Raw genomic sequence first — 26,167 nt, 5'->3', positions numbered from 1 at the left:
TAAGAACATACAATTAAAAATGCATTTACCAGTTCACCAGTACAGCAAGGAAATAGTTTAATGTTCCTTAAAGTGAGGGAGAACTAAAGGAGGGTAGGAGGATTACCTGCTCTTCCAGGTTTGTTACAGTACTTCAACACAGGCTTAGCTTCGCAAATGCACAGAAAGAAGAATTTGCTGAGATTCAAGCTCATGTCATCAGATCCCAACCTATCACACTAAGAGAGGTTTAAATTCCCATAGAAACCGCATACTTGACAGCAAAGGAGGAAGTGGAAGAGGGAAGAGACATGTGCCATTCAAGTACTCCAATCTAGATACTTGATGTTGTCAGCAAACTTCAAATTTAGCAATGCTGTGGTCATACTGCTCAGCACAGGCTTTAGCTCAGGCTGGCTGTAATCACAACCGTCCTGAAAGGCACTGCCTGACCTTGGCTATGCAGCTAATAGCATTCAGCAGCAGTTCAGCAACCTACTTTCACCAGCAGTTATGTTTTTCCCCCACAAGGACACACATTATCCCTGCAGTGCCATGTTACGCTGCCGCTGAGCTGATCCCGCAGCCACCTGCTCCTGAGAATCTTACCGTTCTCCTTCCTCCCTTATCCCACCAACACCCTCCCTTCCTGCCACTTCCCTTGCACCAGCACTGACATGGCAACTGCCTCCCCAGAAAACCAAACAAGCAGAAAAAAATGTTTTGTGGGTTTTGTTCTCTGATCGCCAACCTAGGGAAGCCACAGGGAGCTCAAAGAGAGGGAAAAGAAGAACTGGCCCCTTTTACTGGCTACTAGATCTGTCCAGCTGTACTACCAAAATCCCCCCTGAACATGGCATTATGGAAAAAATCCACTCCCTCCTAGTTCTTAGGAGCGTGAGAAACTGAACAAGAGCACTAACTCATTCATCTTGGCACTATCACCCCATCACCAGCAGCACATTGTGCTTTCTCCAGCTTCCTCTCTTGCTCTAGGGTCTGAGAGGCCCCAGGCTGCTCTGCCAACAAACTGTACTTGTAGTTATAAGAGGAGGTGGAAAGTCTACCTTTCTCACAAGCCCAACACTCAGCTTGATACAAAAGGAATAGCTCTGTCTTCACGTCCAATTTTCAATGACCAGTGAACATCTTCTGGCCTCCAAAAGACCCCTAGTCCCATTAAAAAAAGACAACCACCACCAAGATAATACTGCAGATGTTGGTAGATCTATTGCCGCAGAAATGGATACCTGCATCAAGAGATCCACAATTAACTTTCTGAAAAAGATTCTCCCTCTTGTGCTCCTAGGCTCAACTTTAAAACTTGCCCTGTGTAAGAGTCTGAAAGACAACTCTATCAGCCTCATTCAAATGGACATTCTTACAACACCTCTGCATGTGTAGTAATAATCCTTATGTGTTAAAAACAACTTGTCTCTAAAAGGAGGATAAACACATTTAAAATTGGGCCTTGTGAAACTTGTGAGCTCCACTCCCACCTTCCTGCCCAGAAGGCACCACAGCTTTATCTCCATGATCAACCTCCAGCGTAGGTGACATAAAGGCTCAAGACAGTCAATCACTTGTCACAAAACGCAGAAGAATAAACAAACTTCAGGGGAAAAAAGAAAAGACAGCAACGCAGCATAAACTGGATTTCTCTCAACTTGGCAGATAAAATAAATGATCAGTACAGTTAATTGGGGCAGGAGCACACCACCATTTATTTCCAAATCTCACAAAGATTTGCTATCCAAGGGCAAGTATGTCAAGACAGGTCTGACATTATGCCACTTTTAAAGTTCAGGCAAAATAAGGTAGGAATTCACTTTGTCACGTAGCAAACTCAGTTTCCCAATTCCACATAGACACTGCCATTTGTAAGTCACCCAGGTGGTACTTCAGCATATCCTAGTCGCAAAAGAATTCCCTGTTCTCTTTCCAACTCTGATCTGAGCTAACCACAGCACTGGAGAGTCCCACTGCAGACCTGGGAAACCGGTGGGTTTGTTACCAATAATAGCTCCCACACTGGCCCAATTTGTTTCCCACAATCATTAGACGTGTCCTTGCTTGCTCAGGTCATCACATCCAATAAACAGGCCACCTCACATCCCTCGCCCAAGCCAGGAAAGAATTGCAAGACAAAACCTGTAATTTTGTGCCCCTAAATTAAAGGCCCAGAAAGGAGGCTGGCTGTCCACATTTGTTACTTCATCCTGAGGCTCCTATTAATAGTATTTGGCTTTTCAGTCATGGTTCTCAACATGATTTGCAAGTGCTATCAAATGGAATCACACACAATACGCTTCTGGAGCTCATTTTGCACTGTAATTACCTATCTATTAACCACCTAATCTCCATTTCTTTAACATCAACTTTTTTCAAATTTGGAGGTTCAAGGCACACTCACAGTCACCAAAAATAGAAAACAGAACTTCAGGTGTGAACGCTTGTCTTGCAAGTCCTGATATCCATCCATTTTACGCACAAATCTAAATTTAGCTGCTCAGAGTTGCACAAGATGGGTAAAGAAATTTCAGCGCTTAAGTAGGTCACCCTATTCCTCTCATTTCAGATCCCAAGATCATCAGGAAGCTCCCACACTCCCTGTACCTGGTAAGATCAGATCAGCAGAGTCTTGAACTGCAACTACCAAAAGGTATTCAATATAGCCAGGCCTTGCAGTAGAGTGGAAGAAATCTTGCTGCAGTGCAATCCCCACTGGAACTTAAAGGGCACGTCTGGCATGGTCCCAAAAAGTTCAAGGGTGAGCCCACACCTGTGTGACAAAGCCATGCTGCCTTCGCTTTCCTGCTGACGTTTGATAATCCTTTCTGAAAGGCTGGTTTAAATTAGCCCCAGATAGCTTTGCCTGTCTTTTCAGGAAAGAAGGCATTTGACCAGCTGCTCCTGGCTCTCAGAGTGAGTTTCTTACTCATTTCAGTTCTTTCTGCTGTTTTGGGGAAGTTGAAAGACAAACCACGAGCAATTGTTTCCACGTGTCAAAAAAACAATACAGAAATCCTTCAGGATCAGCTCAACATCCCCCATCCCGCTCTTCGCCTCCCTGCAAACACTATCCTCTTCCCCATAGTTTGCATCCCTTTGGGACCATCTACATGTAAAGCCACAGATCTGGCCAGTGCACCTAGGCCAGATGGTCTTAAGAGAGTACTAGCAGGCCTCAAGTTACTCTTCGAAAAACGCCCATGGAGCACAGTAATAAATTCCTTAAAAAAATGGATGCCAAGGAAGGCAAGCCAGCCAGTGACACTACTGCCCGATCTGCAGCTCTCAAGCTCTCTCCCTACGGTGATGCTGTTTTGCTCCTGATGCCAGCTTGCCACTGCTTTTCTATGCCTGCTTGCAGATTTCTGCAGCCTGGAGACACCTTAAATGAAGGTATGAAAATAAGCTTTTCAAGAGAAAAACATTTTTAGCACCAGGTATCCCTCACAGTGTTTCACCTGTAGGCTGTATGACGCTGTTATCCCACCACTCTCCCAGGCCAGAAGCAAAACACTGAGAAGGACTTCAGTAGTTTTTCAGCCCCTCTTCCACACAGTCATACGCTCTCAGCAAATTTAAGAGTTTTTTTGACTCAATCACTTCACTTCTTGCCTTCTAATACTACCTGCACTCTCAAAGTGCAAAAAGTCATCGTTCTCTGCAAACAGAATTTATTTAAATACAGAAATAAAGAAACACAACTTATTTGAGAGGATACCTGCAACTCTCCAATGCCCAAAAAAGCCACGGAGGAGGGAAAAGTGGTGGACTTGCTGGCAGCCCTATACCAAGTGGCAACAGCATTAGCCAAGGGATTACAGCCTAGGAAAACCATGTCCAGCGAGTAGATGCATCTGATCCAGACTTTGTGGAGACATTTTTAGAGCAGGAAAAGCAAATCTGAGTCTCATCTGCTGTCTCCCACTCAAAATAATTCTGTTTAACCTATTTCAGCAGAGTTCTCTACCATGAACTTAACAACTGTGCCTTTAAAACCCCAGTACTCACAACATCTTTTGGCAAGGAACTTCACCACTGTGTTACACATTGCGAGAAGAACCATCTCTTATTGCCTGCCTTAAATTTGACTCCTATTAATGTTATTTGATGCCCCCTATCTCTTGAGCTGGAAGAGAGACTGAACAGTCAATCACCATCTACCATCTTCAGGTCACGCGTGACTTTCAAGGAGCTATGCTATCACACCAGAGTCATCTGTCTTCCAAGTAGAAGAATCTCCTCTTACTCAGTGGTTCTCCTGAACACCGCTTTGTATCTTTGATCAGTTCTGACACCCTTCTGTGAACCTCTTTTGAGGCCCACTATATCCTTCCTAAAATGGAAGAGGAAACACCCAGACTACACACAGCTTTCAAGCTGTGAGCACAATAACTGTTTACAGAGCAGAACAATAGGGCCTTCTGGTTTGTGCTCAGTTTTTTTCTCCCATAAATACTTTACACTTGATCTGCCTTTTTGATACCTAAATCATTTACAGACAACAGCCAAGAGATCATCTAGCTCCACAAAGTCACAGATAAGAACTCCAGCCACTACCTGCTTGGAAATGTAACCCCCATTCTCTTCTCTTTGCTCTCCTGTGGAAATGGAAATCCTATTCTTGAATCAACGGTGTGGTTTCAACTCCACCTTTTCCATCGGTGCCTCTGTGAGCAATTATTCATGAACAAGAGCATCCTCAAAGGGAGTTCTTGCAGTACAATTATTCCATTACACTCCAGAATGGCTACTTCAATAAATGTCCACACACAGACAGGATCTATTTTAAAAGCCCTCCTGTGGGCCTTTGTGTAACACAGTTAACTTCAAATCCACTTAATTAACTAACAGCACATACTCAGCATGAAAAGACAACATCCATCAGAGTTCATCTCTTATCCACTGCATAATGTGCCTGTGCTCATCCCTCTCCCAACTGAGTGTGGGTCTATTAATAATGTATATGCAAAAGTATGGGTTTCTGAGGAAGTGCTATACACAGAAATCCCTGAGATATGAATATGAGGATTCTTTTGGAAAGCCTTCCTCAGCATAACACAGTGGCCATCAAGTAATCAGTTATCTAGCTGCTCCTCAAGCAAGGTGATAACTACCTGTTCTTTTTACTCGAGATAATTACTTTTAGGGCCAGATTTGAGATCCCATTATTCTTCAGCCACGGCAATACACCAACACAGAGAACTCCAAAATCAGGCCTAAATTTCACAACAGCATGGTGATTTTCACATCCGACTCCCTATATTGTGTTCCCAAAATGTTCAGCAATGCTGCACACTGGCCAATGTATTTTCCATGCTCCAACACAGCAAAGTTCTATCTCTGCACTCCAGCATGTGATACGTGAAAATGCATTGTAGCTGTACATTGTCAGCATCTAAGAAATAGCTATCTATTTCTTACATAAGAGAAATTTGATACAGAATGCCAAATCTCACAGCTGGCCCTGTTCATACATCTCTCCTGCAGCCCCTGAGCCCCACTACAAAAAAATAAGCACGTTTAGCTTCCAGGGACCAGCACACACGTTGTGGGCTCTAATCTACTGTCTGAACACACTGTCTGATCTCCTATTACTGCTGTAGAAAAACAAAGGTTTGAAGTTTTACATTTAGCTCTGCTGTGTTTTGTTTGACACATTAAACACAGAACATTAATTACAGTATACTGTTCTACTTAAGGGGCTGTCAGCATTTCCACCGTAAAGCCTTCATTTCAGGGCTTTATAACACAGCTGTGAAATATTCATTTTGTACTTGAGCTTGACACGCAAAGGTCTGGCTTGGGCCCAGGTTCCTCTGTCTGTTTGTTTTCTGGGAGCTGGAGTTTTTGGGTTTGGCCTGACACAGAGAGGGTTGAGAAAGGGTAGATGGAATTTACTGTAGGGGTTGTCTTACATGAGCAGGCAAACAATAAATACATCCAGCTCCACTGCTGGTTTCTGCCCCTCACCTACCCAAGACTTTCCCTTATTTGCCTGAATATGCACTTTTTTTTTTATTGAAAAAAATGAAAAGCTTTTTTTTTCCTGTCCTCTCCAGCCTGAGCCTTCTGTCCCTCAGTACTCTTTGCTAGCACTGGGTGCTGCCTTAACAAGCCTGGAGACTTATAATATTCCACCTGCAAAAGCAATAGTAAGGCAAGCTCCAACACACGACCAGTTCAAAACGCCTCTGCCTTGAAAGACCAGTCTACATGTCTCTTGCAGCAAGTCCCACAAGCCTTGCTCATAGCTACCATTGCAAGCTTATACCAGTGGCCTAAGTCACCCTCCAGGAACCATCCCAATATCATCAAATGCAATCCACACAGCACAGACCTGATGCGACATTTCAATGTACTTCCAGCCTATGCTCAATTTGAAGCAGCATTCATGGGGTAAAGGATTCAGAGCTACATCAGGCCACTGAATGAGCCTTCATATTTTAACTAATTAAAAAACCAAAAACCTGACCAGAATATCATTATTTTCAACGAGCAGTAGCCATTGTTAAGTAATTTTCATTTCTCAAGTAGTCACCTAAAGAACAGCAGGGAATGATTTTCCACAACACACATCACAACTGACACACCTTGGCCTAAGAGTAGTTGGTAGAAACTGACTTGTCCTAAGGATTCAAATCATTGAGTTACATGAAATATTACATTTGTGAACCTGCGTAGAAGTGGAGGTGGTATGGGCTGGGTTACTCATGGAAATGCCGACCCTCAGTTCTAATGGCTCTACCTGGTGTCACTACAATGGTTGTGAATGCATATTTCTTAAAAATCATCCAGGCAGCTGAGAGAACAGGGAATGAAATGTGGACAGAGGTAGAAAAAAAGAGAACAAAAGCAATGCAGGGTCCCTGCAAGCCATCTCCTTACATGTGCCCGAACACAGTGTGTGTGCGCGTGTGTGTGTCCATCTCGCCACACCCCTTCTCTTGCCTGCTCGCCCCTCCTGGCCTCCCCTCCATGCTGGCTGCTTTCAGTCCAATTCCAGCTGTCAAAACTGCATTCCTGACCCGGCAGCCCCAGCTGTCAGAGGCTACGTGCTGAATCTGCACTCTGCCTTCTTCTTTGTGCACCTGGAATAAGGCAGGCCTGGGGAGGTCATAAATGCCGATGCATGGCCCTGGGGAAGTGGGAGGAACACTATTAAAAGCACCCCTAGCAGCAGCCATAGCAAGAGAGCACATGTGCAAGTGTCCCTGTGGCCTGCAAAAGAGGATACACAGAGAGTTGATTTTCTACCAGTTTCTACAGCATGACCTAGTTACCATTAATTATTTTGTTTCTATCCCTGGATTTGCTCTTCCCACTGCCATGCCCACACCAAGGTCCAATTTCTTCCAAAATATTGCAGGGTGAGGAAACGCCCATGTAACATAGTCAATCCAGGCTACAGCCATGGCAAAGCAGCACCTTCCCCTATTCAGCCATCATCTTAACCATAAAAGCTGCCCAACTCAAACTTCCATGGCATTACACAAAAGCTTCAGAATATCCAGGCTTCAGAGATATAAATGTGTGAAGAGATAAGGGGTGGAGTATGTGTGCAAATTGTCCACCTTTGTCAACATTATGATTATGCTATTTTGACTTCAGAGTGGGGAATTTTTTGTTAACACAAGAGAAGATTGTGATGATTATTTTTAAAAAAGAAAAAAATATCAAACAGGCTGCAGGTTTGCTGGCACATAAAGAGTCAATCCTGACTTATTTTAGACTAAGTGTATACACGTGGAGTCAGTCTGACCTTCTCCAACCAGCAGGCAAACCCTCTAGGAAATAGAAATACTCCCTGTGTGGGCAGCCTTCAAAGAAGCCATATTCCAAGTTTTCGGGACCTGGACTTGTGCAGGATCACTTCTTCACATGGAACAGATTTTTCCAATTTGTAAAAGTGCACTACTTTTTCATACAGCAAAGAGAGCAGGTGACATACCGGACTTTATTCAGGGGGGACTTCTGCCTCCCACATAGTCAATTTGTCCAGAGATTCTTTCTTCACTGTAGAAAAAGGACCCACTTCACCTTCCCTAGCAGGGAGAAATTTCTGTAAGAGGATTAAGTACAGGTGAAGACTTGCAATGGTCCCCCATCAATCTGTCCCAGCAGTGGAGATCAAAAGAAGTAGGATAACTTTGTGCCAGTGTTATATGTTAGCCTTCTCCAAATCCAGGCACAGAACCTGAATATAGACAAAGCAAGTGCTTCAGTAAGAGGAAAATGTGAAAAAAAAATAAATAAAAAATAAATTACTACAGCTCCCTTGGGCAGCATTTCAGTTACTCATATAAGGGTTTGAAATCAAGCAGGAGCAAACAGTTCTCCAAATGAAAGGGTCACTGTTTATCACCGTTAATCATCACTTCTCAGATAGGAAAGGCTCTCTCCATAGTCATTTTCCCCTCTGTTTCACACAGGGTTTAGCACTGGCAAGAGGCGAGAGCAAAGAAAACAGCCAAACAGGGATGCAGGCAAGGGCTGGCAGGATTTCTCCCACCACGGCCCTGCCATAGTCCCTCCCCAGAGCTTCAGCCCAGAGCTGGGCTGCTCCTAAACACAAACAGCCAGGAGTTAAAAGTCCGCAGCTTCACTGCAAGACAGGCACCCGCTCCAAGGGAACCATGGCAGCTTCGCATAGCTCCCAACTCCAGGGAGGTTAAACACATGGGCCGTAACACAGTGTTTCCAACACTGATATCGCCGTGGTGAGGAGCTCAGTCCTAAATCACTCTGTGCTGAACTCTATAAACAACACATACATTCAAACTAAACATGGACACGGGGCAGACACACTGAAAGGGAGGGCTCCAAGAGCCCTCTTCACAGTTAACCCTGCAGAGGGAAATCAGAACAGGAAAGCTACTTCGGTAAAGCACCACACTGAGATTTCTGTCCCTGGTTTCCTCTGTTTCTTTTCACTGGCATTTATTTTTGGTTTAAAAGGATCGGTGTACTGTTTGTCCAAGTCTGCAGGGATGTGGGGAAGAACTTGGTGGTAGAGCTTGTTCCTACAAGAGGAGGAACATGCATGACAGAGCTATATAGGGTGAAGGAAAGCATCTTAATCAGCTTGTCTGAGGTGACACTCATAATTCATTTGTGATTTCTTCATTCACTCATAATACCCCATGCCGAATCAATTGATTTTTATCCTTCAACACTGATTTACACAGCAGTTCTGCCTCAGTAGTCATCAACTGTCACTTCTGAACCATTATTCTAAATCTTGTCCAGCGCTCACTGGTACAAGGGCAACTTGTCAGGTCTTTCAGAGAAGAGGATAGCTCTAAGCAGCATACTGAAGTCTCTGGGAAAGAGTTAAAGAGAGTCTCTGTAGACAAAAGCCTGAGTGTTCTATGCTCCAGTACCTTACAGAGAGCAGATATCCCTGTCTTCCATGGGAGGTCAGGGCTCGCCTCGCAGCACCTGGCAGCTCTTTCCTCAACACCAGAACTTGTGCAGGGCTGGGCACCTTGTCCTCCCACGCATGCATTGCCTTAAGATTGCCATGACACTGTGGGGGAAAGTAAATTCTTACATCCTCAGGAGATTAGAAAATGGTTTTGCTGTAAGCCGATTTAAATTACATTAAAAAAATAAAAAGAAAAGAAAAACTCTCACATCAGCAATTTAAAAGATGCTAAGGTTGGAATAAATACAACAAGAGTACACAGCATTTATCATACAGACAACATTCACATGGAAAGAGGCAGGTCGTAAAGAGATTAGCGTTTAATCTCTCCCTAAACGCATTCTGGACTGTTTATTGTTTGTTTCACATTACTTGCGAGAAGTTGCAATGAACAGGAAGGTCTCCTGTGTTCACAGCAACACGTACTCTCACACAGCTTGCAATCTATAACCAGATATAAGAAGACTGGATGAAAAAAAAAAAACCACACACACACTGAGGTGAAATGTCTTGATAATCATTGTGTAACAAACAAGTGGCAGAGCTGGGAATAGCCTCTACTCCCTCCCAAATTCCAGCAGCTCAGACCACCTCACTCCTGCTTGAGGCTAGGGACAAAAATGTAAAAGAATGCTTAAATATGAATCAAAGGAACATATGAGATCATTTTTCTCCCACACCAATCGGGATATAAAGATGCAGCCACCCAGCTCCCTCCCTACCCCGAGCTACCACTCACTGCCTGGCTCTCTACAATCCCTTCCTCCATTCCCTGCCCTCTGCCCTGAGAAATAAGCTTCTTACAGAGAGCCTTTATCATCAGCAGCCCTTTATGCACACTAGAATTAAGCAGCACTTCACATCTGCCAGCCAACATGCCTACCAAGCACCCAAGAGATTTCTCCTGTTCGCCAGAAAGGAGACAGCGTCCTCCAGGAGGAGGAATACATATGAACAAGGGCCAAAGACCAAGAAAACAAATGGCAGGAAACTGCTCAAGCACTGACTTCCACTGTTTCCTCAACAACCCTTGCATGCTCCTAGGTACTCTGCTGAGGTGCCCCAGCACTGAAGTCAGAGGAACCAAAAAGGCCCCAAGAATAACTGAGAGAGACTGCTGATGTAAAAATGAGCAGAAGATACAGCGGGAACCTTGTTTCACTGTTTGGCCCACTTGGTTCTGCATGTATTTCACAAGCATTAGAAAGACTGTTTACAAACCCAATACCCAACCACTCTGGGAAGCTGCTCAGGCACAGCTGCAGAGGAGCACCACACTGATGGAACTCGCATATCCATTTTTGTCCTCAGAGCACCACCACAGGGCCAGCATTCTGCTTCAAAGATGCACGCTGCAGCTACAGGAGAGAGCCGTCGCTCTGTATTCACCCACCTCAGATGCAGAATGTGGTTTAGTCTTTCCCCAAAAATAAGAATTTGTTGCAGATTTCATGGACTAGACCCAGCACCCTAAAGATCTGAATAACTCCCCATGCAATTCAGCAGCAAGAAACATCATCCTATCCTCTCTGCACTGAGAGAAAAAGTTACCAAGAAAGCTACAAAGCAATCCTAAACAAATACATTAAATCATTTGTTCAGAACACTTCACCTTCTCTACATTCTTTGTCCTTAAAACACTACTGCTTGTGATTTTCCCCAAGCGCCTCTTCAGTTTCCTTTCTGAACGAAACAAACTCTGTACGTGAGAGGCACAGCAGTCCAACACAAGCTCGCTTGTTTGAGGAGTTAAAGGTAACCTAACAAAAAGGAAAAGGGTGCAGACTGCTATCTTAGTGCAGAAAACCTGGAAACACAAGACATAACGCTGGCAAAGCAGGTCTCCTTTCTTCTATACTTGAGGTTCAGGAGCACGGGTAACTGGTAGAATTGTCAAACGTGAGAACTGAGGAAGTAAAAGCACACTCGGAGGAAGCAATTTCATTCACAGGCTTAAAACCCTCTCTGTTTGTGTTGCCATCTAAGAGCTCCTGCCGTACTCAGAGAAAACAGAACATTAAACATACCACCATTTCTTTACAGCATTTGTCAAGAAATTCAGAAAGCCACAGATCCAGGCACACAACCAACTGCTCTTTCTTCAACACTTCACTAAGTACTTCTGGTATTATATGTTTAATTCTTAGCAAAATTTTCTGCTGCCAAAAGCAGAACGTGAAAAAAAAAAAAAAAAAGAGAGAGATACCGGACCTTCACTCTTAGCAAAAAGTCATTATTCTCGATTCTCATCTTTCCAGTCAAAAGTTTTAGATGCATTGACCTACCCAGAAACATTTAGCAGAGTCCATCTTCGCAAGAAGTAACTGAGCGACACATGTAGTTCAGAAATACGTGAACTACTGGTCTTAAGCATGTCTGTCCAAGGATAATAAGAATCAGATGAGCACTTGCAGGACAGGCAGTAAGACTGAACAGCAAAGTGATGCTTAAACTAAAAACATCCCCATTCGCTGCCATTTGTACTGAACAACTTAGCCTACCTAAACCCTGCTCAAACTGTTTCACATCCTCCAGCAAAATTAAAAAAAAAAAAAAAAAAGCTTCTGCACAGCTTCCACCCATTTCTTGCTGCATGTACTGCAACTAGGAAGCTAGGCTACAGCTGGAGACCAGCTTTATTCTGTACAACGCCAGGCTGCAATCCCCATCACTGGCCAGAAAAGAGGGGCAGGATGAAATGAGGCTCTTCATTTGACTAAAATCACCCTGTAACACACCCATATGAATTGATTCTAAACTTGTTCATGGAGCACTACACCCTAAAAACGTGTCTGTGTGCACAATTTTGCTTCTTCTGTAACAGATGTTTTAAGAAAAGACTTCACTTCTACCTGTAAATTTTGTGTCTCTTATCTCCTTAGATCATCACAGGCTTGATAACTACAATAAAGCACTTAAAAAGACTTTTTACAGTGATAGGACAAGGAGGAATGGCTTTAAACTAAAAGAGGAGAGATTTAGGCTAGACGTTAGGAAGAAATTTTTCACTCAGAGGGCGGTGAGGCACTGGCACAGCTGCCCAGGGAGCTGTGGGTGCCCCATCCCTGGAAGGTGTTCAAAGCCAGGTCGGCTGGGACCCTGGGCAGCCTGATCTGGTGGGTGGCAATCCTGCCCACAGCAGGGGGTTGGAACTGGAAGGTCTTTAAGGTCCCGTCCAACCTAAAAGCCATTCTGTGATTCTGGAAGGATCTGTTTACAAGTTAGCCAAGACAAACAAGCACCCATAGTTTAAAGATGGAAATAACACCAGCCATGAGCAAAGGCCAAAACCACTTAATCAGCACATTTTGCTATTTCTACAGTGGTCACTTCCTGCATTTCTTTGGGGCAAGATAAAAATCTATTACTAACAGAAAACACCACAGATATCAGGACATGCTGACCAAGCAAAGACTTCTACTAACCAATTTTGTACATAGAATCAATCGGGTACTTATAAACTGGAGAAGGCAGTTTGTTTACAGACACTGTCTAGGGAAAGTCCCGAGCAGTAAAACTTCACAAGATTCAGAAGCTGACAGCAACATCCCCATGCACCTGAGAATCCCCGCCACACATCAACATCACTTCAAAACATCGTCACAACATGATGACCAGGGCAAAGTGCCCAGACTTCTCTAGTAGCAAAAGCAGGGAAATGCCAGCCAGAAAGAGTTAAAGAAAATGGAGCAGTCTTTTTGGAGTCACAGAACAAACCTGTGGCTTAGGTCACCACAAACTGAACTCTATGGGATTTCTCACAGGTGTTCCACCACAAGAGAAAAGAACTGAGCAATCACCACAGAAGAACCCAGTGCTTTATATCCAAGTACTTTGTGTTTCATACTCTTCCCCGAAGCCTGGCCATACAACATCGTGTTACTGCTTTCAGCCACCTTCCACCACCTTTTTAACTGCTTATGGGGCACAGGGAATTCCTCCTGAGCCAGCTCTACGGAAGGGAAGCCCTGGTGCTACCCCTTTCTTATATTTATACCGACAACATTACTGCAATGGTTCCAGTACAATTTATATATAGCTCTATGGCTTATTTCCAGGCAGAAGTAACTCAATGCTGGTGTACATGTGTTTAGACCACAGCAATTGGAAAGAATGTCCCATAAACACTGTCAGCTTGGCTGTTCCACTGTGACCAAAGAGGCTCTACCACGGTAGAGCTGTTTATATTTTATAATTTATAATTTATAATTATAATATTTATAATTTATAATTTTATATCCCTGGTACAGCTGTAAAGCTGTGCCAGAGATATAAAATTAAAAAATATGTATTATCCAGCAAAAAGCGAATCGAGCCACTCGCCACCTGCACAGCACTGACAGACTTCCACTGTGGTCCCAACAGATTTATAGCTGTAAGTTAATAGCAAGCTCCTATCATATCAAGATATAGTGTCTGACTGCCAAGAGACCACGCAGAAGTGACCAGGGTGTGTGACAGAGTAAGGGCAGACATGCAATACACAGAGCATCTGCCAGGGTCCTCTTGCATTTCAAAGTAATCTTATGAACTTATGGTCTGGACAATAGTCAGCTTTGTACAGTGCTATTTGTAAACCCTGCTTGGACTGAATACACTTGCAGTGCCACCACATATTAACAAGTCTGACTTGAGCCCAAACACCACAAACTCAGGGCCTGAAACAAGGGCAGGGCACAGGAGCCATGGAGCCAGCTCCATGTAGGTGAAGGAGGTGCCTGGTACAAACCCATAGGATGCTGATCCCACCAAAAAATAAGAAAAATCCTCTTGCCTTTCCTTAGGACAGAATCCAACGTGACCGGACTCTAAAGTGGAGGAAAGCATAACCAGCAGTTCAAAAATACCTAAAAAGGCTCTTCATTCCTATTTATGTGATGTGGAAAAGTCAGGGACCAACATCTCAGGCTCTCCAGAGACAGGAGCACATCTATTTTGCCCCTGGCTAAAAACAACCCAGCCCTATTTTTCCATAATCCCGTGCATAACTTCAAGGAAGAGCCTTCCTGAGCACATCAGGCCAGCATCTCACCTGGATCACAGGAGGCTCTATCTGGAAGCCTCTGACCAGGGAGGAAAGGGAAAACCATTTCCATATTCTGGGGACGATGATGGGGGTACAGGGGGAAGACGGAACAGCGCAGAATTTCTCTGGTTAACTGCTCACTCAGTGGATGGAATACAATGAAAGAGTCTCTCTGTTGCAAACTCCACAGAACTTGCTAGCAATGTGACATAGGAATATGGATTAGCAGACAAAGTGCTGCCGAGATGGTGAAAACAACAGCATAAAGACAACCGCATAATATACATATAAGGCATGCAAACATCTCATGTGCACGAGATGAATCATCATACATGGACACTGATCTTGCCATCCACCACAGAGGCACTTATCTTTTCATCCATTGGGTGAAGTGGAACCACTCAACGCTGCCTCACACACAATTAAGCACATGCTTTTTTTTTTTTAAACCTTCAAGGTCATCATCACTGTAAAAACATTACACAGAGTTGTGCAAGACTCTATGCATATTGTTATTGCTGTAACACAACACCAGTGTCTCTCTATAGAGGGAGGGGGTAAATTACTGGACTAACAGGCACATTAAGTAGCATACGCTCAAACAGAAGAGAGTATGCTCCTCCTATTAAACACACACGCATGTAGAAAAATAGAAACATATTCATACTATCATCCAACCAGGCCCCAGCATTTAAATATCCTCTACAACACAAAATCCTGCTTGGCAGCTGTTTACAGTACTTTTCTTTCTGGGGATACGAGGAAAGGAATCCAAATTAAATCACCCTGGACAGCAGAAGGGCAGGGCTTGGGTTAGAACCCAGGCAGGCAGGCGGGCATGGAAGTAAATCCCTCTGCCAGAGAGGTGGCCACAGCAATCCCTTCACTTGCCAGAGGCAACACCCCTCCCCTGCAAGGTAAATGACCGCTTTGACGTTTCATAACAGATTTTGCTTCTAAGCCCTTCCTTCTGCCTGAACCACTTCCGCAGCTTATGTTGATCACTGATGAGCTATAGCTCCACCACTGCTTCCCATGAGAGCCTCTCAGTTCCAACAATCCCCTCAAGCAAGCTGAAGACCCCCAGCTCCCTTCCCCACTACCTGGGACAGACCCCCTGCTCCAAGTCCTGGCTCTGCTGGCACACTCCTCTTGCCTCCAAGGGCTGTGGCTAGGGCAGGCCGGCAGCTCCGCCACCTCAGGCCGGAGGAGACACCAAGAGAGTTTGCGTTGCTTGCCAACAAACCTCCAGGCAGTAGGTGATGAGTATTCCCAATTGCTTTAAACCTCTGGAAAGTACTGGCAGCAAAATTACATACTTTCTTGCAACAAGTACTCTTCCCAGGACTCTCATTCAGCAGTATTTCCCCACTCCTGGTTACCTCAGGAGCTCCTCAGGTTTTGGGTGCCCTGTAAAACCCTCTTGTTTCGCAACAGAGGCAAGTTTTCCCAAAGTGACAAATGCGATTCATTTCTCTTGGCAGAGATGCAGAGCTGGAACCTGCACACTACGCCTCATTCAACAACATCACCTGCCAGCAAGGCCAGCATTATTACCCAGTGCAAACTGGTGGTCTCCTCCAGCCTTGCTAGTCAGCTTGAAACCTAGGACACCAGAGCTGCTGCCACCCAGGATCACTGCCTGATCCTGACAGGGACTCTCAGCACATTATGTAGGGTTTGTCCGGACTGGCGGCTGGGCTTGCTGCTTTTTCCCAAACTTGAGTTCAAACCACCTGCTGCCAGGCTCATCAAGGGCACGGACATATAGCACAGTCCCCACGCAAACCCCAAGTCCGCGTTGGCCAGGTACGTGGCGCGCCAAAACCCGCGTGGGAAGGCGGAGCCATGGCGCAATTGCCACGCCTCCCTCCGCGCATTGGCTGGCTGCGTCTCCACGGCAACGGGCGGCAGCAGGCCCCGCCCCCGGCCGCTCTGCCCGCGGTCGCGTTGCAACGAAGCTTTGCGGGCCGGGAGCTCCGCGCTGGGCCCTGCGGCAGGTGCGGGTTACGGCGGGGGCGATCCGGGCACCTCCGGGAGGCGCAAAACCGCACTTGGGACCGCTGTATCTAGTGCAAAACTGGGAGATGCGCCAAATGCAAGGAGTTTACACAGCTGTCATAAACCCGTGGGTGCTGAGACACTTTGCAGTAAGTGGATAAGTATCCTGTCTGTTTTACATTGAGGGGAAAATGACACAGAGGCAGTCCGAATTGCACAGAGCCCAAAACCGCGAGCTGCATCACAGAACTGCACAGCTCTGCTCCAAGGCTGGGCTGCCTCGATGCATTTCAGCAGCATGGAAACAGCGGGTAGCAGCGTGAAAAACATCACTCTTAGCCCAGACAAAGGTCTTGCAGCAAAGACACTAATACTGATGCAACTCAACTGGCAAAATGCAGCTCCTTGGCTGGTATTGCCCGTTTCTTTGAGGGACAGCCTGCAACCTCTGCACCTAGATTGTATTATGGACCATACAAGGAACTCAAGCTCCTTAGGAACAAAGTCATGGGTTGAGCAATGGGGTTTTTTTGTTTGTTTTTCTTCAAATGAAAGCACCTCTAGTACAAACAGGACTTCAAAGACATAGGGCCCCTTCTGTGCTACTCAAAAGGTAAGCACCAAATTTCAGAGCCCTCGGGAGAGCTCAAAGTCTAACACTTGAGCACAGGAGACTTCACTAGCACTTCACTGCACTTCACCCACCACCTCCCTGCGCTGTGCCTGCCTGGCAGCAGAGAAGGGATTGTGAGCAGGCAGAACTGTGTTTCGCTGTGCCTACTTGGAAGAGAAAGCAGGAGCAGAGCTTTACAAATCTGTACCATTGAATCCATCGACACTGCCATAAAGTCATTCTCTGTCTTTCAGAAACTCCATCTATGTGCTCTCAAGGCATTCGTTAATGCTAAGACTCTGTTACAAATTCAACCCACAGTAAGCTGCTTTCTCCCGGGGAAATGAGTCTCTCTGGATCCATGATGGGGGAAGCTTCAGCCTAACTATGCAAAGTGTTTGGGAGGGGCAGAAATTAAAGGACCATCACTATAGGGGTAGCAACTGAAATGAAGGAATATCACTTTTCAAATTCCAGCGGGTAAGAAATTTCATAGTAGTTGTTAACTCAACTTAGACTTCTTGAACAATTGTGAATCTTAATACTGTATTTTGCAGAGCAAGCAGGACTGGCTTTTATTGCCGCTGGCTTGGAAACACTAAATACACCAGCAGTTCATACACTTTTCTATAGCACTATTTTCAATCTTAGTTTCTCCACAGTAACTAGCAACACAGTAACTAACCTGGTCTCCTGGGATGTTAGCAAAATTACAAGGCTTACTTGGGTTTCCGCAGCTCTAATTCATACAGCTCTTAATCTGCTTGTGCCTTGTTGGAAAGGAATCATCAGTAGAGCTACTGAAATCATTAATGACAACAGAACCAAATCAGCATTTCCGACAGCATTGTTTGGGGACTTTTAAGCAAATAACCCTAAATGAACACTCAGGCCTCAAGTGGGAGAAGTGAGAAACATCCCCGGTATTCTCCAAGAGGCTGGGGTTCGTGGCTAAGGCTGAGATTTGGCCTCAGAGGATCAAGATTCAATTTCTAGTTCTGCTTCAGATTTCCTGTGGGAGTTAGGAGCCATGGCTGGGTAGGAAAAGCATTCTTTCCTCCCCCTTCTCCCTTTAAAAAAATAAAATGGAGGGGGCATTTTATTTTTTTAAAAACCTAAAACTGCTTTGGGTTGGGTCTACTTCATCACATCTGTCCAGTGCTCACTGAAGCAAGGTAAAGATGGGATGTTCCTGTAGCCTACGGTCATTCAAACACAGTGACTCACCTTTGTCTACTAATATTTTTGAAGACTGCTTACATGGCACAGATCTACCACTGGTCACAACAGCAACAGGCCTCAGCTGTATTTTTCAGCGCAAGACATGGACACACTCAGGGCTAGGCAAACGAGTGCCATGAAAGGAATGGAAATAGTGGGAGGTTTTCTGAACTGCAGGAGCTACTCTTCAGTGGGCACAGCCTCAACAGAGTTGTGGGGTTTCAGGCACAGGGAGCAGCCCACATGAGGAGATGGAATCCAGAGCACAGCACACCACAACTCTGCTGAACCCCCACAGGGACCCTCATAAGCACCCAGCTGTGTGGGGGAAGAGGTACAGCAGACAGAATCAGAAGCCTAAAGTGACTGAGACTGGGCTTGGCGCTAGTGAATAATTCAGATCTTAGCTGGGATCACTCAGCACTAATATCAGGGCCCATTCTGCTAAGCGCCGTTTGAGCGCCATGTAAGCACCACTCCCTGCCCCAAACACCAAAACAAGAGACTACTGTAAAACAAGCCAAAGACCAGATAGGATGGTATTTGCTTTCAGTCTCAGAGAGAAATCTGTTCCAAGGCTCACCAAGCAACTTCTCCCCAGGACCTGATCAAAAGGATGCAAGCTCAGCCAAGCCAACAAAATGCTGAGTGCCAGTGCCTCAGCTGGAAATGGAGGTGAGGCCCTGCTTTCCACCAAACAAATGTAACAAATATACATTCTATCTCATTTGAGTCTGTGCCATTTCAAAGGTATCTGCAGACCCTTTATGAGACAAAAACAAACAGTGGTCCTGCTTGGCCTGCCTCCCAACCATCATTTCAACTGTTTTTGCAAACAAACCAGGCTTGGAGGGTATGCACCACAGATGCATACCCTCCAAGCACAGACGGCAAAACAGCCGGTGCACCATGGAAGAGGTCTCTTCCCACTGTGTCCATGGATGATTTTCTCCACAGCCCCCAGCACACTATGGTGAAGAACTGCTCTGACCAGCAAGCAGCAAATACACCACCTGCAGCACTGCTGACCAGCCCTGAGTTCTGCCCTCCTACTACTCCGGCCAGGCCTTTGGCAAGACACGTGCATCAGCCCGCTGCAGAAGAACGGCCTCAAGCAAAAGGGGGTTGTCAATCTGTATGCGCATGGCTTATCCAGCACAGCAGGGACAGAATAAAACCTGCTTACGGGTCTCTGCAGCCAGGTTAGATTTCTAAGTCCCACGTGCCTTCTCAGAATACCCAGCTCATCAGAGGGAGACGAAGAACAACGTGCAATTCAAGACCTCAGCAGCTTTGAGAGGCCACCCAGGCAAGCAGCATGTGACCACCCAGGGGATGCAATAATCATGTAAACCCTCTCAGCAAGTGACCTGATTTGTGTTACTTACACTAGCTGCACCTCAGCTGTTAGCAAATCATCACTCCCACCCCCCTGTGTGGGTCTTCCTGCTGTCCTTCATGGTAAAGACAGCATGTTATGTAGGGGTGGACAGAAGGGCAGGATCTTCCCTGCAATCCTGTCTCAGGTTTGGCAGGAATGATCACAGTGGTTCATGGACACAATTGCAGGGTACAAAGCCAAAGCTATATCTGTCCACAAGAACAAGAGACGATTGGTGCTGCTATCTAACAGCAGAAGAGCTTTGGCTTTGACAGACCTCATGGCTACAAACCACATTCAGCGCTCACTGTACACTCCAATTCAGGCCAGGAGACCGAGTCTAGCGGCCCTGTAATCTCAAGACAGGGTGTAACATGCACATATGTAGCCTGGAAAACCTCTGCATGTAATTGTTAACAAACACAAGGTCATCTTGAGCACCACGTACTTGAGGATGAAACAGAAGGGACCAGAGCAGTTCATTAGGAAAGGATTTAGCCCCTGAGCTTCAACACTCTCGATTGCTCCACTAACATCATCCACAGACGGTGAAGAACAGGTCTAGCCATGGATAGGCTAATTAGCCTTCATCTTCTGCTTTAAGAGGCACTGTTATAAGCCTGAGTAGAGACAGACATGAAATCCCTTCTATCTCCGGATGGTAGCCCCTAAGCTGTTGAAGCAATTTGGTGCATTTAGGTTGAGCTGTGCACAGCTGTACAGAGATCCCCAGCTATCAGCTAGGGACACTCATGGATACTGAAGCAGATCAGGCACAGCAGCAGTAGGCCAGACCTGTGCTAGAAGCATCCCCTCCGCTGTGCCACTGGCTCCATTGGTCCCAAAGCTGGAAAACACTGCCCGTGAGGAAACCAGCAGGCTTTGCTGAGGTGAAACTGTGTTGTTCACAAAAAACTTAAAAAGAACTGTACTCTGCAACAAGCCTCAGCTGCACCTTCAACAATTTAATAAGAGGTGATGATTTTTGAAGCATACATACCGCTGATTTGAACTTTTGTGTGTTTTGGTTCCATTCCAGCTCAGGCTCAGCAACTCTCAGCTGATCCAGTTAAGACCAGTAGTAGCAGCCTGAACTGATTCATCTTGAAAGCTGTAGCATTTTCACATAAAAAGGATTGGGCACTGAAGGCAGGAAGCTACAGGCAGGCCAGAAGTATTACTCTAATTCCTTGTGTCCAGGATAGCTTGTGGTCCCAGCCAAACCCTGCAGCTTCTCAGGAGAACTAAGGAGCTGGAGAACTGCGTTGGGAATGGGCTGTCAAGCTGCCACAGAACTGCTTTCCTCATGAATCTGTGCCTATGCCCAGCCTGCTCACAGGTAGGACACAGAGACACACATTGACGTTTTTCCCCCTCCCATGACCAGGGAGGTGCCAACAAACCAGTAGGAAACCACAGGCTGGCAATAGGAACAGACCTCTCCTCACCAGAGGACAGGAAGCCCCATGCCTCTAGAAGTAGCACAGGGCTCATTTTCAGAACAAAAGCTCTCACAAAGGTTTTGCAGCCACCCAGTCCAACCCAGCACCACGCAGCAGGAACAAGTGTGTTCCAGCTGCACATGTTTGCATGACATTTGATGAAGGGGAAACCACAGTACAACAGCCCCTGTGCTGGAAACCTCCTGCTGGGAAATTTCAGGTTTTACTCAAAGCATTACTCTAAACTTGCAACTTGAAATATTTCTAGCTTAGAAAAAAGCAGGACAGATCAAAGAAATATGCTGCAAATTTGAAGCGTGTCTCTTTGACTCTCTGGCTTACTCTTTCAAGGTGAAGCCTGTAAGCAGATTTTGTAACAATTTGTTTTCACATTGACACAATCTGGTTTGATTAAGGACCCCACCTCCCCGTACATACCTTAAAAAAAAAAAAGAGATGCTTATATTTACTAGAGCAGAGCTTAGCAATATGAATGTTCCCTCCAGGAACTGTACCTGCTCAGGTACACTACTGTAAGCAGAGATTTCTGTTGCCAAGTTGCAGGTTGCTCACAGCAACCGGGGCATTTTAGCAACAGGAGATGGCTCAAGTCTGCCCTGCTTCCCTACTGTCCTACCACTGCCCTCCATGCAGCATGAGCAAAGGCACTCAGTTCCCAGTTTTTAACTCTCTGTCTCTACTGGAATCACAAGCATGGTGACCAGATGCATAGCTGGGTTTCTGGTAGGGCTAGTAATCCTCTAGAAATTGAACACAAGCCAACCAACTTCAGTGAGGAAATTTTAGCTTCCAGACTCCATGCTAATACACTGCAATCCCAACACTCAGCAGGTCAAGAGGTAAGTCACTGTACTCTAAGCCTGTATTGTTTCGACATAAATAAAGGAGGTCTGGGGAGGACAGGAAAAATGGATTAACACATCCAAAGTCACAAAGAAAAGTCTAAACACAGAGCTAGTCACATGGCAACAGAAATTGAGATTCCCACAAAACAGAAGTTGTTTTCAAAAAGCAGTAGAAAACTAACCACTGCATCCAATCTGTCAACAAGCTTTACTTAGGGAGCTCCTGTTCCTTTCCCTTGTTATATTTTTAAAATATCCACGATTATTTGCAAGTTCCTTAGTTTCACTCCTGTAGAGATCTCCTCGAAGAGCCATGCATTAATTACAGGCAAGGAAAGTCCTAATAAAAGTCACAAAACAAGTTCTCTCTTGTATAGTTCCCAAGTAACACATCGCATGTCCTGCACAGCCCTCGTCCAAAATATCTGTACTTACCCACACTCCCCCTTCCACAGCAATGAACAAACAGATCTCTGCAGAGCCAGGCTCCCACAGCCTGCCCCTTCCAGCCCAGCAGTACACGTCTGCTTCGTTGAAAGGAGCCAAATTCCACAGAGCTTCTCTTCAGCAGGACCAGCTGCCCAAGGGGTTTGTCCCTAACCACAGAGACAGCCTGACAGCACTCACACAGCCCAAGGGTTATTTAGGAAAGAGCAGGGACGCTTATAACAAACTGAGGAATAAGAAGAGAAAAGGAAAGCAAAAAAAAAAAAAAAAAATTACAGCTCACAGATGTCAAGGCAGTGCCGCTGGGGATGTTTATCCAACTTAAAGTGAGTGACTAGTTGCAAAAAGACTCCGAAATACTCAGAACCACAGAGGGGAAGAGAGCTTGCTCTTCGCCTACATCCCCACATACGAAGTATCACCTTTCATGCATTAATCTAAGGCAACAGTCCTGCTTCATCCCATATAACCAAAGGAGCATTAAGCAGAGATGACCAACCAAAGCTGTGTATTTCATAGACTCTTTCATACTGCCAGGTTCACCTCATTCATGTGACACACACCTCTCAGAGCAGTCGAAGAGTCCAAGAAACAAAAACAGCAGGAGAAGCTCTTTCTGCAGGTCAGCAAAGATCCCTCAGGAGCAATGTGTGTAAGGATCAAATTCCAGTCCCGAGGATTTACACTCGTTCTGAACTGCAGACCAACAGGATCTTCGAGTGCTATTTCAGAAAAGGAGAACTCCTCCTCACCTTGGAAAGCAGAGGAGCACATGCATGGCAGAGGCAACATCTCCACAGATTTCAAAAAGGGAAGAAAGCTCCACTGCTGGATCTTTGGTAAAGGGCCCACTCCTGTTTGCCTTGCCCATCTGAGGAAGGCAGACAAAGTCATTGAGAGAAATTCAGAGCAGACCGTGTTGAGAAACCAACACCAGCACCTAACACCTCATCATGAGGAACTGCTTTTACCAGCCAACTCCCTCACTGATTAACTGCTCTCACTAGTAAGACACAAAACCCAGCCCTTAAACCCTAATTTCATGGTGTGGAATTAATCCACCATGTCCCCAGGGATTCAGACAGCCCTGACTCCACAAGGGATAAAACGGAGCTCTTCAAAAATGTATGTGCAAGGCAGAACTAAAAAAAAAAATTTAAAAAAAAAAAAAGAGGTACCAGAGAAGGCCTGGGATTAACAACAGCAGGCCCAGTTCTGAAACTGAGCAGGCTGAATTCAGCTCCTTTTCACAGAGCTGGAGCCCAGAGCCCCTGTACACAGCGGTATGGCGGCTTCTGGCTATTCCCACGGTACAGGTCAACTATCTGTTCTTCAGCAACAGGCAGAAAGCAGGTTTCACTGACAGCACCCAGGCTGCATTACATGCAGTGCATGCATGCACACACACACACTGAGGCCAGGCACAAGCACCAAGGACTCTCCTCTAGACAGCTCTGAGGAAGCTGAGCAGGTTTTTCTCTTTTGTGGCAAGAGAGGAGCATTATGTTCTTCGGTAAAAAAAAAGACCCATCTCTGGGAACCTCCAATCAGAAGCAGAGCTTCGAGACCAGCGTTTCATGCTGGGACAGGCCATTTAAAAGAGTTTTCTTCCTCCTGCAGTTTTACATACATTCCTTACTCCAGCAGCTAACTTCCCAAGCACTACTGTTCTGAGACAAATGAATGCACTTTGCATTCATGTATTACAAGCATTTCTTATTTATTACTGGGTCTTCACGAGGGAGGAGGGATTAACCTTTCTATTTATGGAGACACAGCAAGCGCTGGGTGATTTGCCCAGGGTTACAAGTGAATCAGTGGCAAGGACAAAACCAGGTGCCCTGACTCAGACATGCCTGCTGTCAGCACAAGGAAATGCCACCCAACTCCTGCCCACAGCTGGAGAGAAGTCATCCTCCTCTCCTCATGACACCAGTCAGTTCCCAAAGACTGACTGTCTGTCAGGCATCCTCTGCAACACCAAGCGGAAACACAAATTTTTCAGATAGGATCAACTACACCTCAAACAAAGTGTCCCCTAGAGAAGGGAGAGCTTAGTCTGAACCACACAGAGAAGGAAGATGGAAGAAAGCTCATTCATGATGGAAGAATGCAAACTCCATCTGAACAGACACTTCAGAGACACAAATCACATTTTCCATCTTTCAGAGCATCCCACCCTTCCCCAGGTGCTCACAGAACATGCCTTTGTGGGGCTAAGAGCCATTGCTTACATGGAAAAACAGGTCTCTGTGTACTGTTAGTTGCCTGTAACACCAGGTAGCAGTTGGGAACATGGAGGAAGAGACAGCATTACGTTCCTCCTGCCAGTCATCCATAACAACTCCACATGCTAGAATGAGGGAAACCCCAAAAGCTTTTCAATACAGCATGATTTCAGACTGGGTACTTCAGTCACATCCAACATGAACAGACCCTTTCAGACCCTGGCTAAAGATCCCAACTAAAAGACAGACTATAACCACGTATCAGATGTTCTGTGTGATTTTCTTGTCACCCCAAATCTCCCAAAGAGGTATTTTCATGGGGGACTAGGACTGTAGGCAACAAAGTTAAAACAAGCTGGCAGCACCACGTAGCACTCACCTTACTGCCTATATCTTCACGCTTGTTCCCAGGCTTGCTTCTTCTCAGCTTAATGGAGGGAGAGCGAAGGAGGTTTTTGATCCGACTTGTTATTGTAGACCCTTCAACCGACATCATCTCCAGGTATCAGGAGGTATTACACCCCACACAAACTGCACCTGGGGAACAAGCCCAGGTCTGAGACAGGAACACACAGCTCAGCTGTGCTTATGCGTGTTCACACATCTCTCAGCAATCCTGCTCCGGAGCTCCACTCCTGTTACTCTGCCATTCGCAGCAGCTGGCTGACCTTCTGCAGATTCCAGAGGATCAAATCAGCAGTAACCTAAACTGAAAGATGTACTCAGGGGTCAATAACATATCTGCAATAATTTTTAAGCTTCATTATCTGCAAGGAATGCCAAATGCAAGGTTTAATAATGAGGATGGGTGCAGAATTATCCCTTCTCAGAGGCTTTCACAAAAGATTATCCCTCTTTTACTGTCAATTAACAGATTTAAACCAATTCAAATCAGCAGACCTAAGATATTGCCCTCCCTGCACATCGTTATCAGTTGCTATGGGGTCTGTCCATCAGCCCCTTGCTTTTGCTGGAGATACGTTGGCTCCACCTCGGGCTCTGCAGCCCAGCAGCACAATGCCGCACTCGGTTATTAAGCACAGAGAATAAACGCGAGGGAGTTTTTAACTCCCACCAATTGAGCTCTGCCTTAGGTATGCACGCGGAACGGGCGATACCTGATAATAAAAGGTACGCGACAGCCCCCATCCCCGCTGCCCCGCTTACGGAGGAGCTCGAGGAACTGCTGCTGCTAAGGAGCGCGGAGCTCCGGCCAAAACCCTCCCCTCTGCACACCCCCGGAGCCGGCCGGAGAGACTGAGGCAAAGCCTGAGGCACTTCACCCTCCCGGCTTCCGCGCAAAATGGGGGCGGGGGGACGACAGAGAAGGAGCGAGCGGAGGGACGGCGGAGCCTCCAACCAGCGCGACCCCGAGCCCCGCTCCGCGCCCCCCGTCCCACGGCCGCAGCTTCGCCTACCTGGTGCCCGGGAGCCGCTCTGCCGGCGAGGCCGGCGACCACGGTGCCCCGCAGCGCCTGCCCATGCAGCCGGCCTCCCCGAGGAGGGGCCGCCGTGCGAGCCGCCCTC

At 46.0% G+C, this 26,167-nt stretch overlaps 1 protein-coding gene across 3 annotated transcripts in view; it reads right to left on the bottom strand.

Moving 5' to 3' along the window:
- The window catches only part of MAPKBP1 (mitogen-activated protein kinase binding protein 1), a 97,579-nt gene extending 71,412 nt beyond the window's left edge, over positions 1-26,167 (bottom strand). For 2 of the 3 annotated variants that reach the window (XM_021401658.1, XM_021401661.1), the window contains exons 1-2: positions 26,059-26,167; positions 25,020-25,349 (exon numbers count right to left, since the gene is read on the bottom strand). In XM_021401658.1, the coding sequence (XP_021257333.1) occupies positions 25,020-25,136 (117 nt within the window). In that variant the 5' untranslated portion in view covers positions 25,137-25,349; positions 26,059-26,167. The remainder of the gene's footprint in view (positions 1-25,019; positions 25,350-26,058) is intronic. The other variant, XM_021401660.1, reaches the window with a different exon arrangement.

Source organism: Numida meleagris, chromosome 6, assembly GCF_002078875.1.
Source record: "Numida meleagris isolate 19003 breed g44 Domestic line chromosome 6, NumMel1.0, whole genome shotgun sequence".
In the NCBI taxonomy this organism is placed as follows: Eukaryota; Metazoa; Chordata; class Aves; order Galliformes; family Numididae; genus Numida; species Numida meleagris.
Note: the sequence above shows the minus strand (reverse complement) of the source record. Positions and strands in the feature narration are given on the sequence as shown.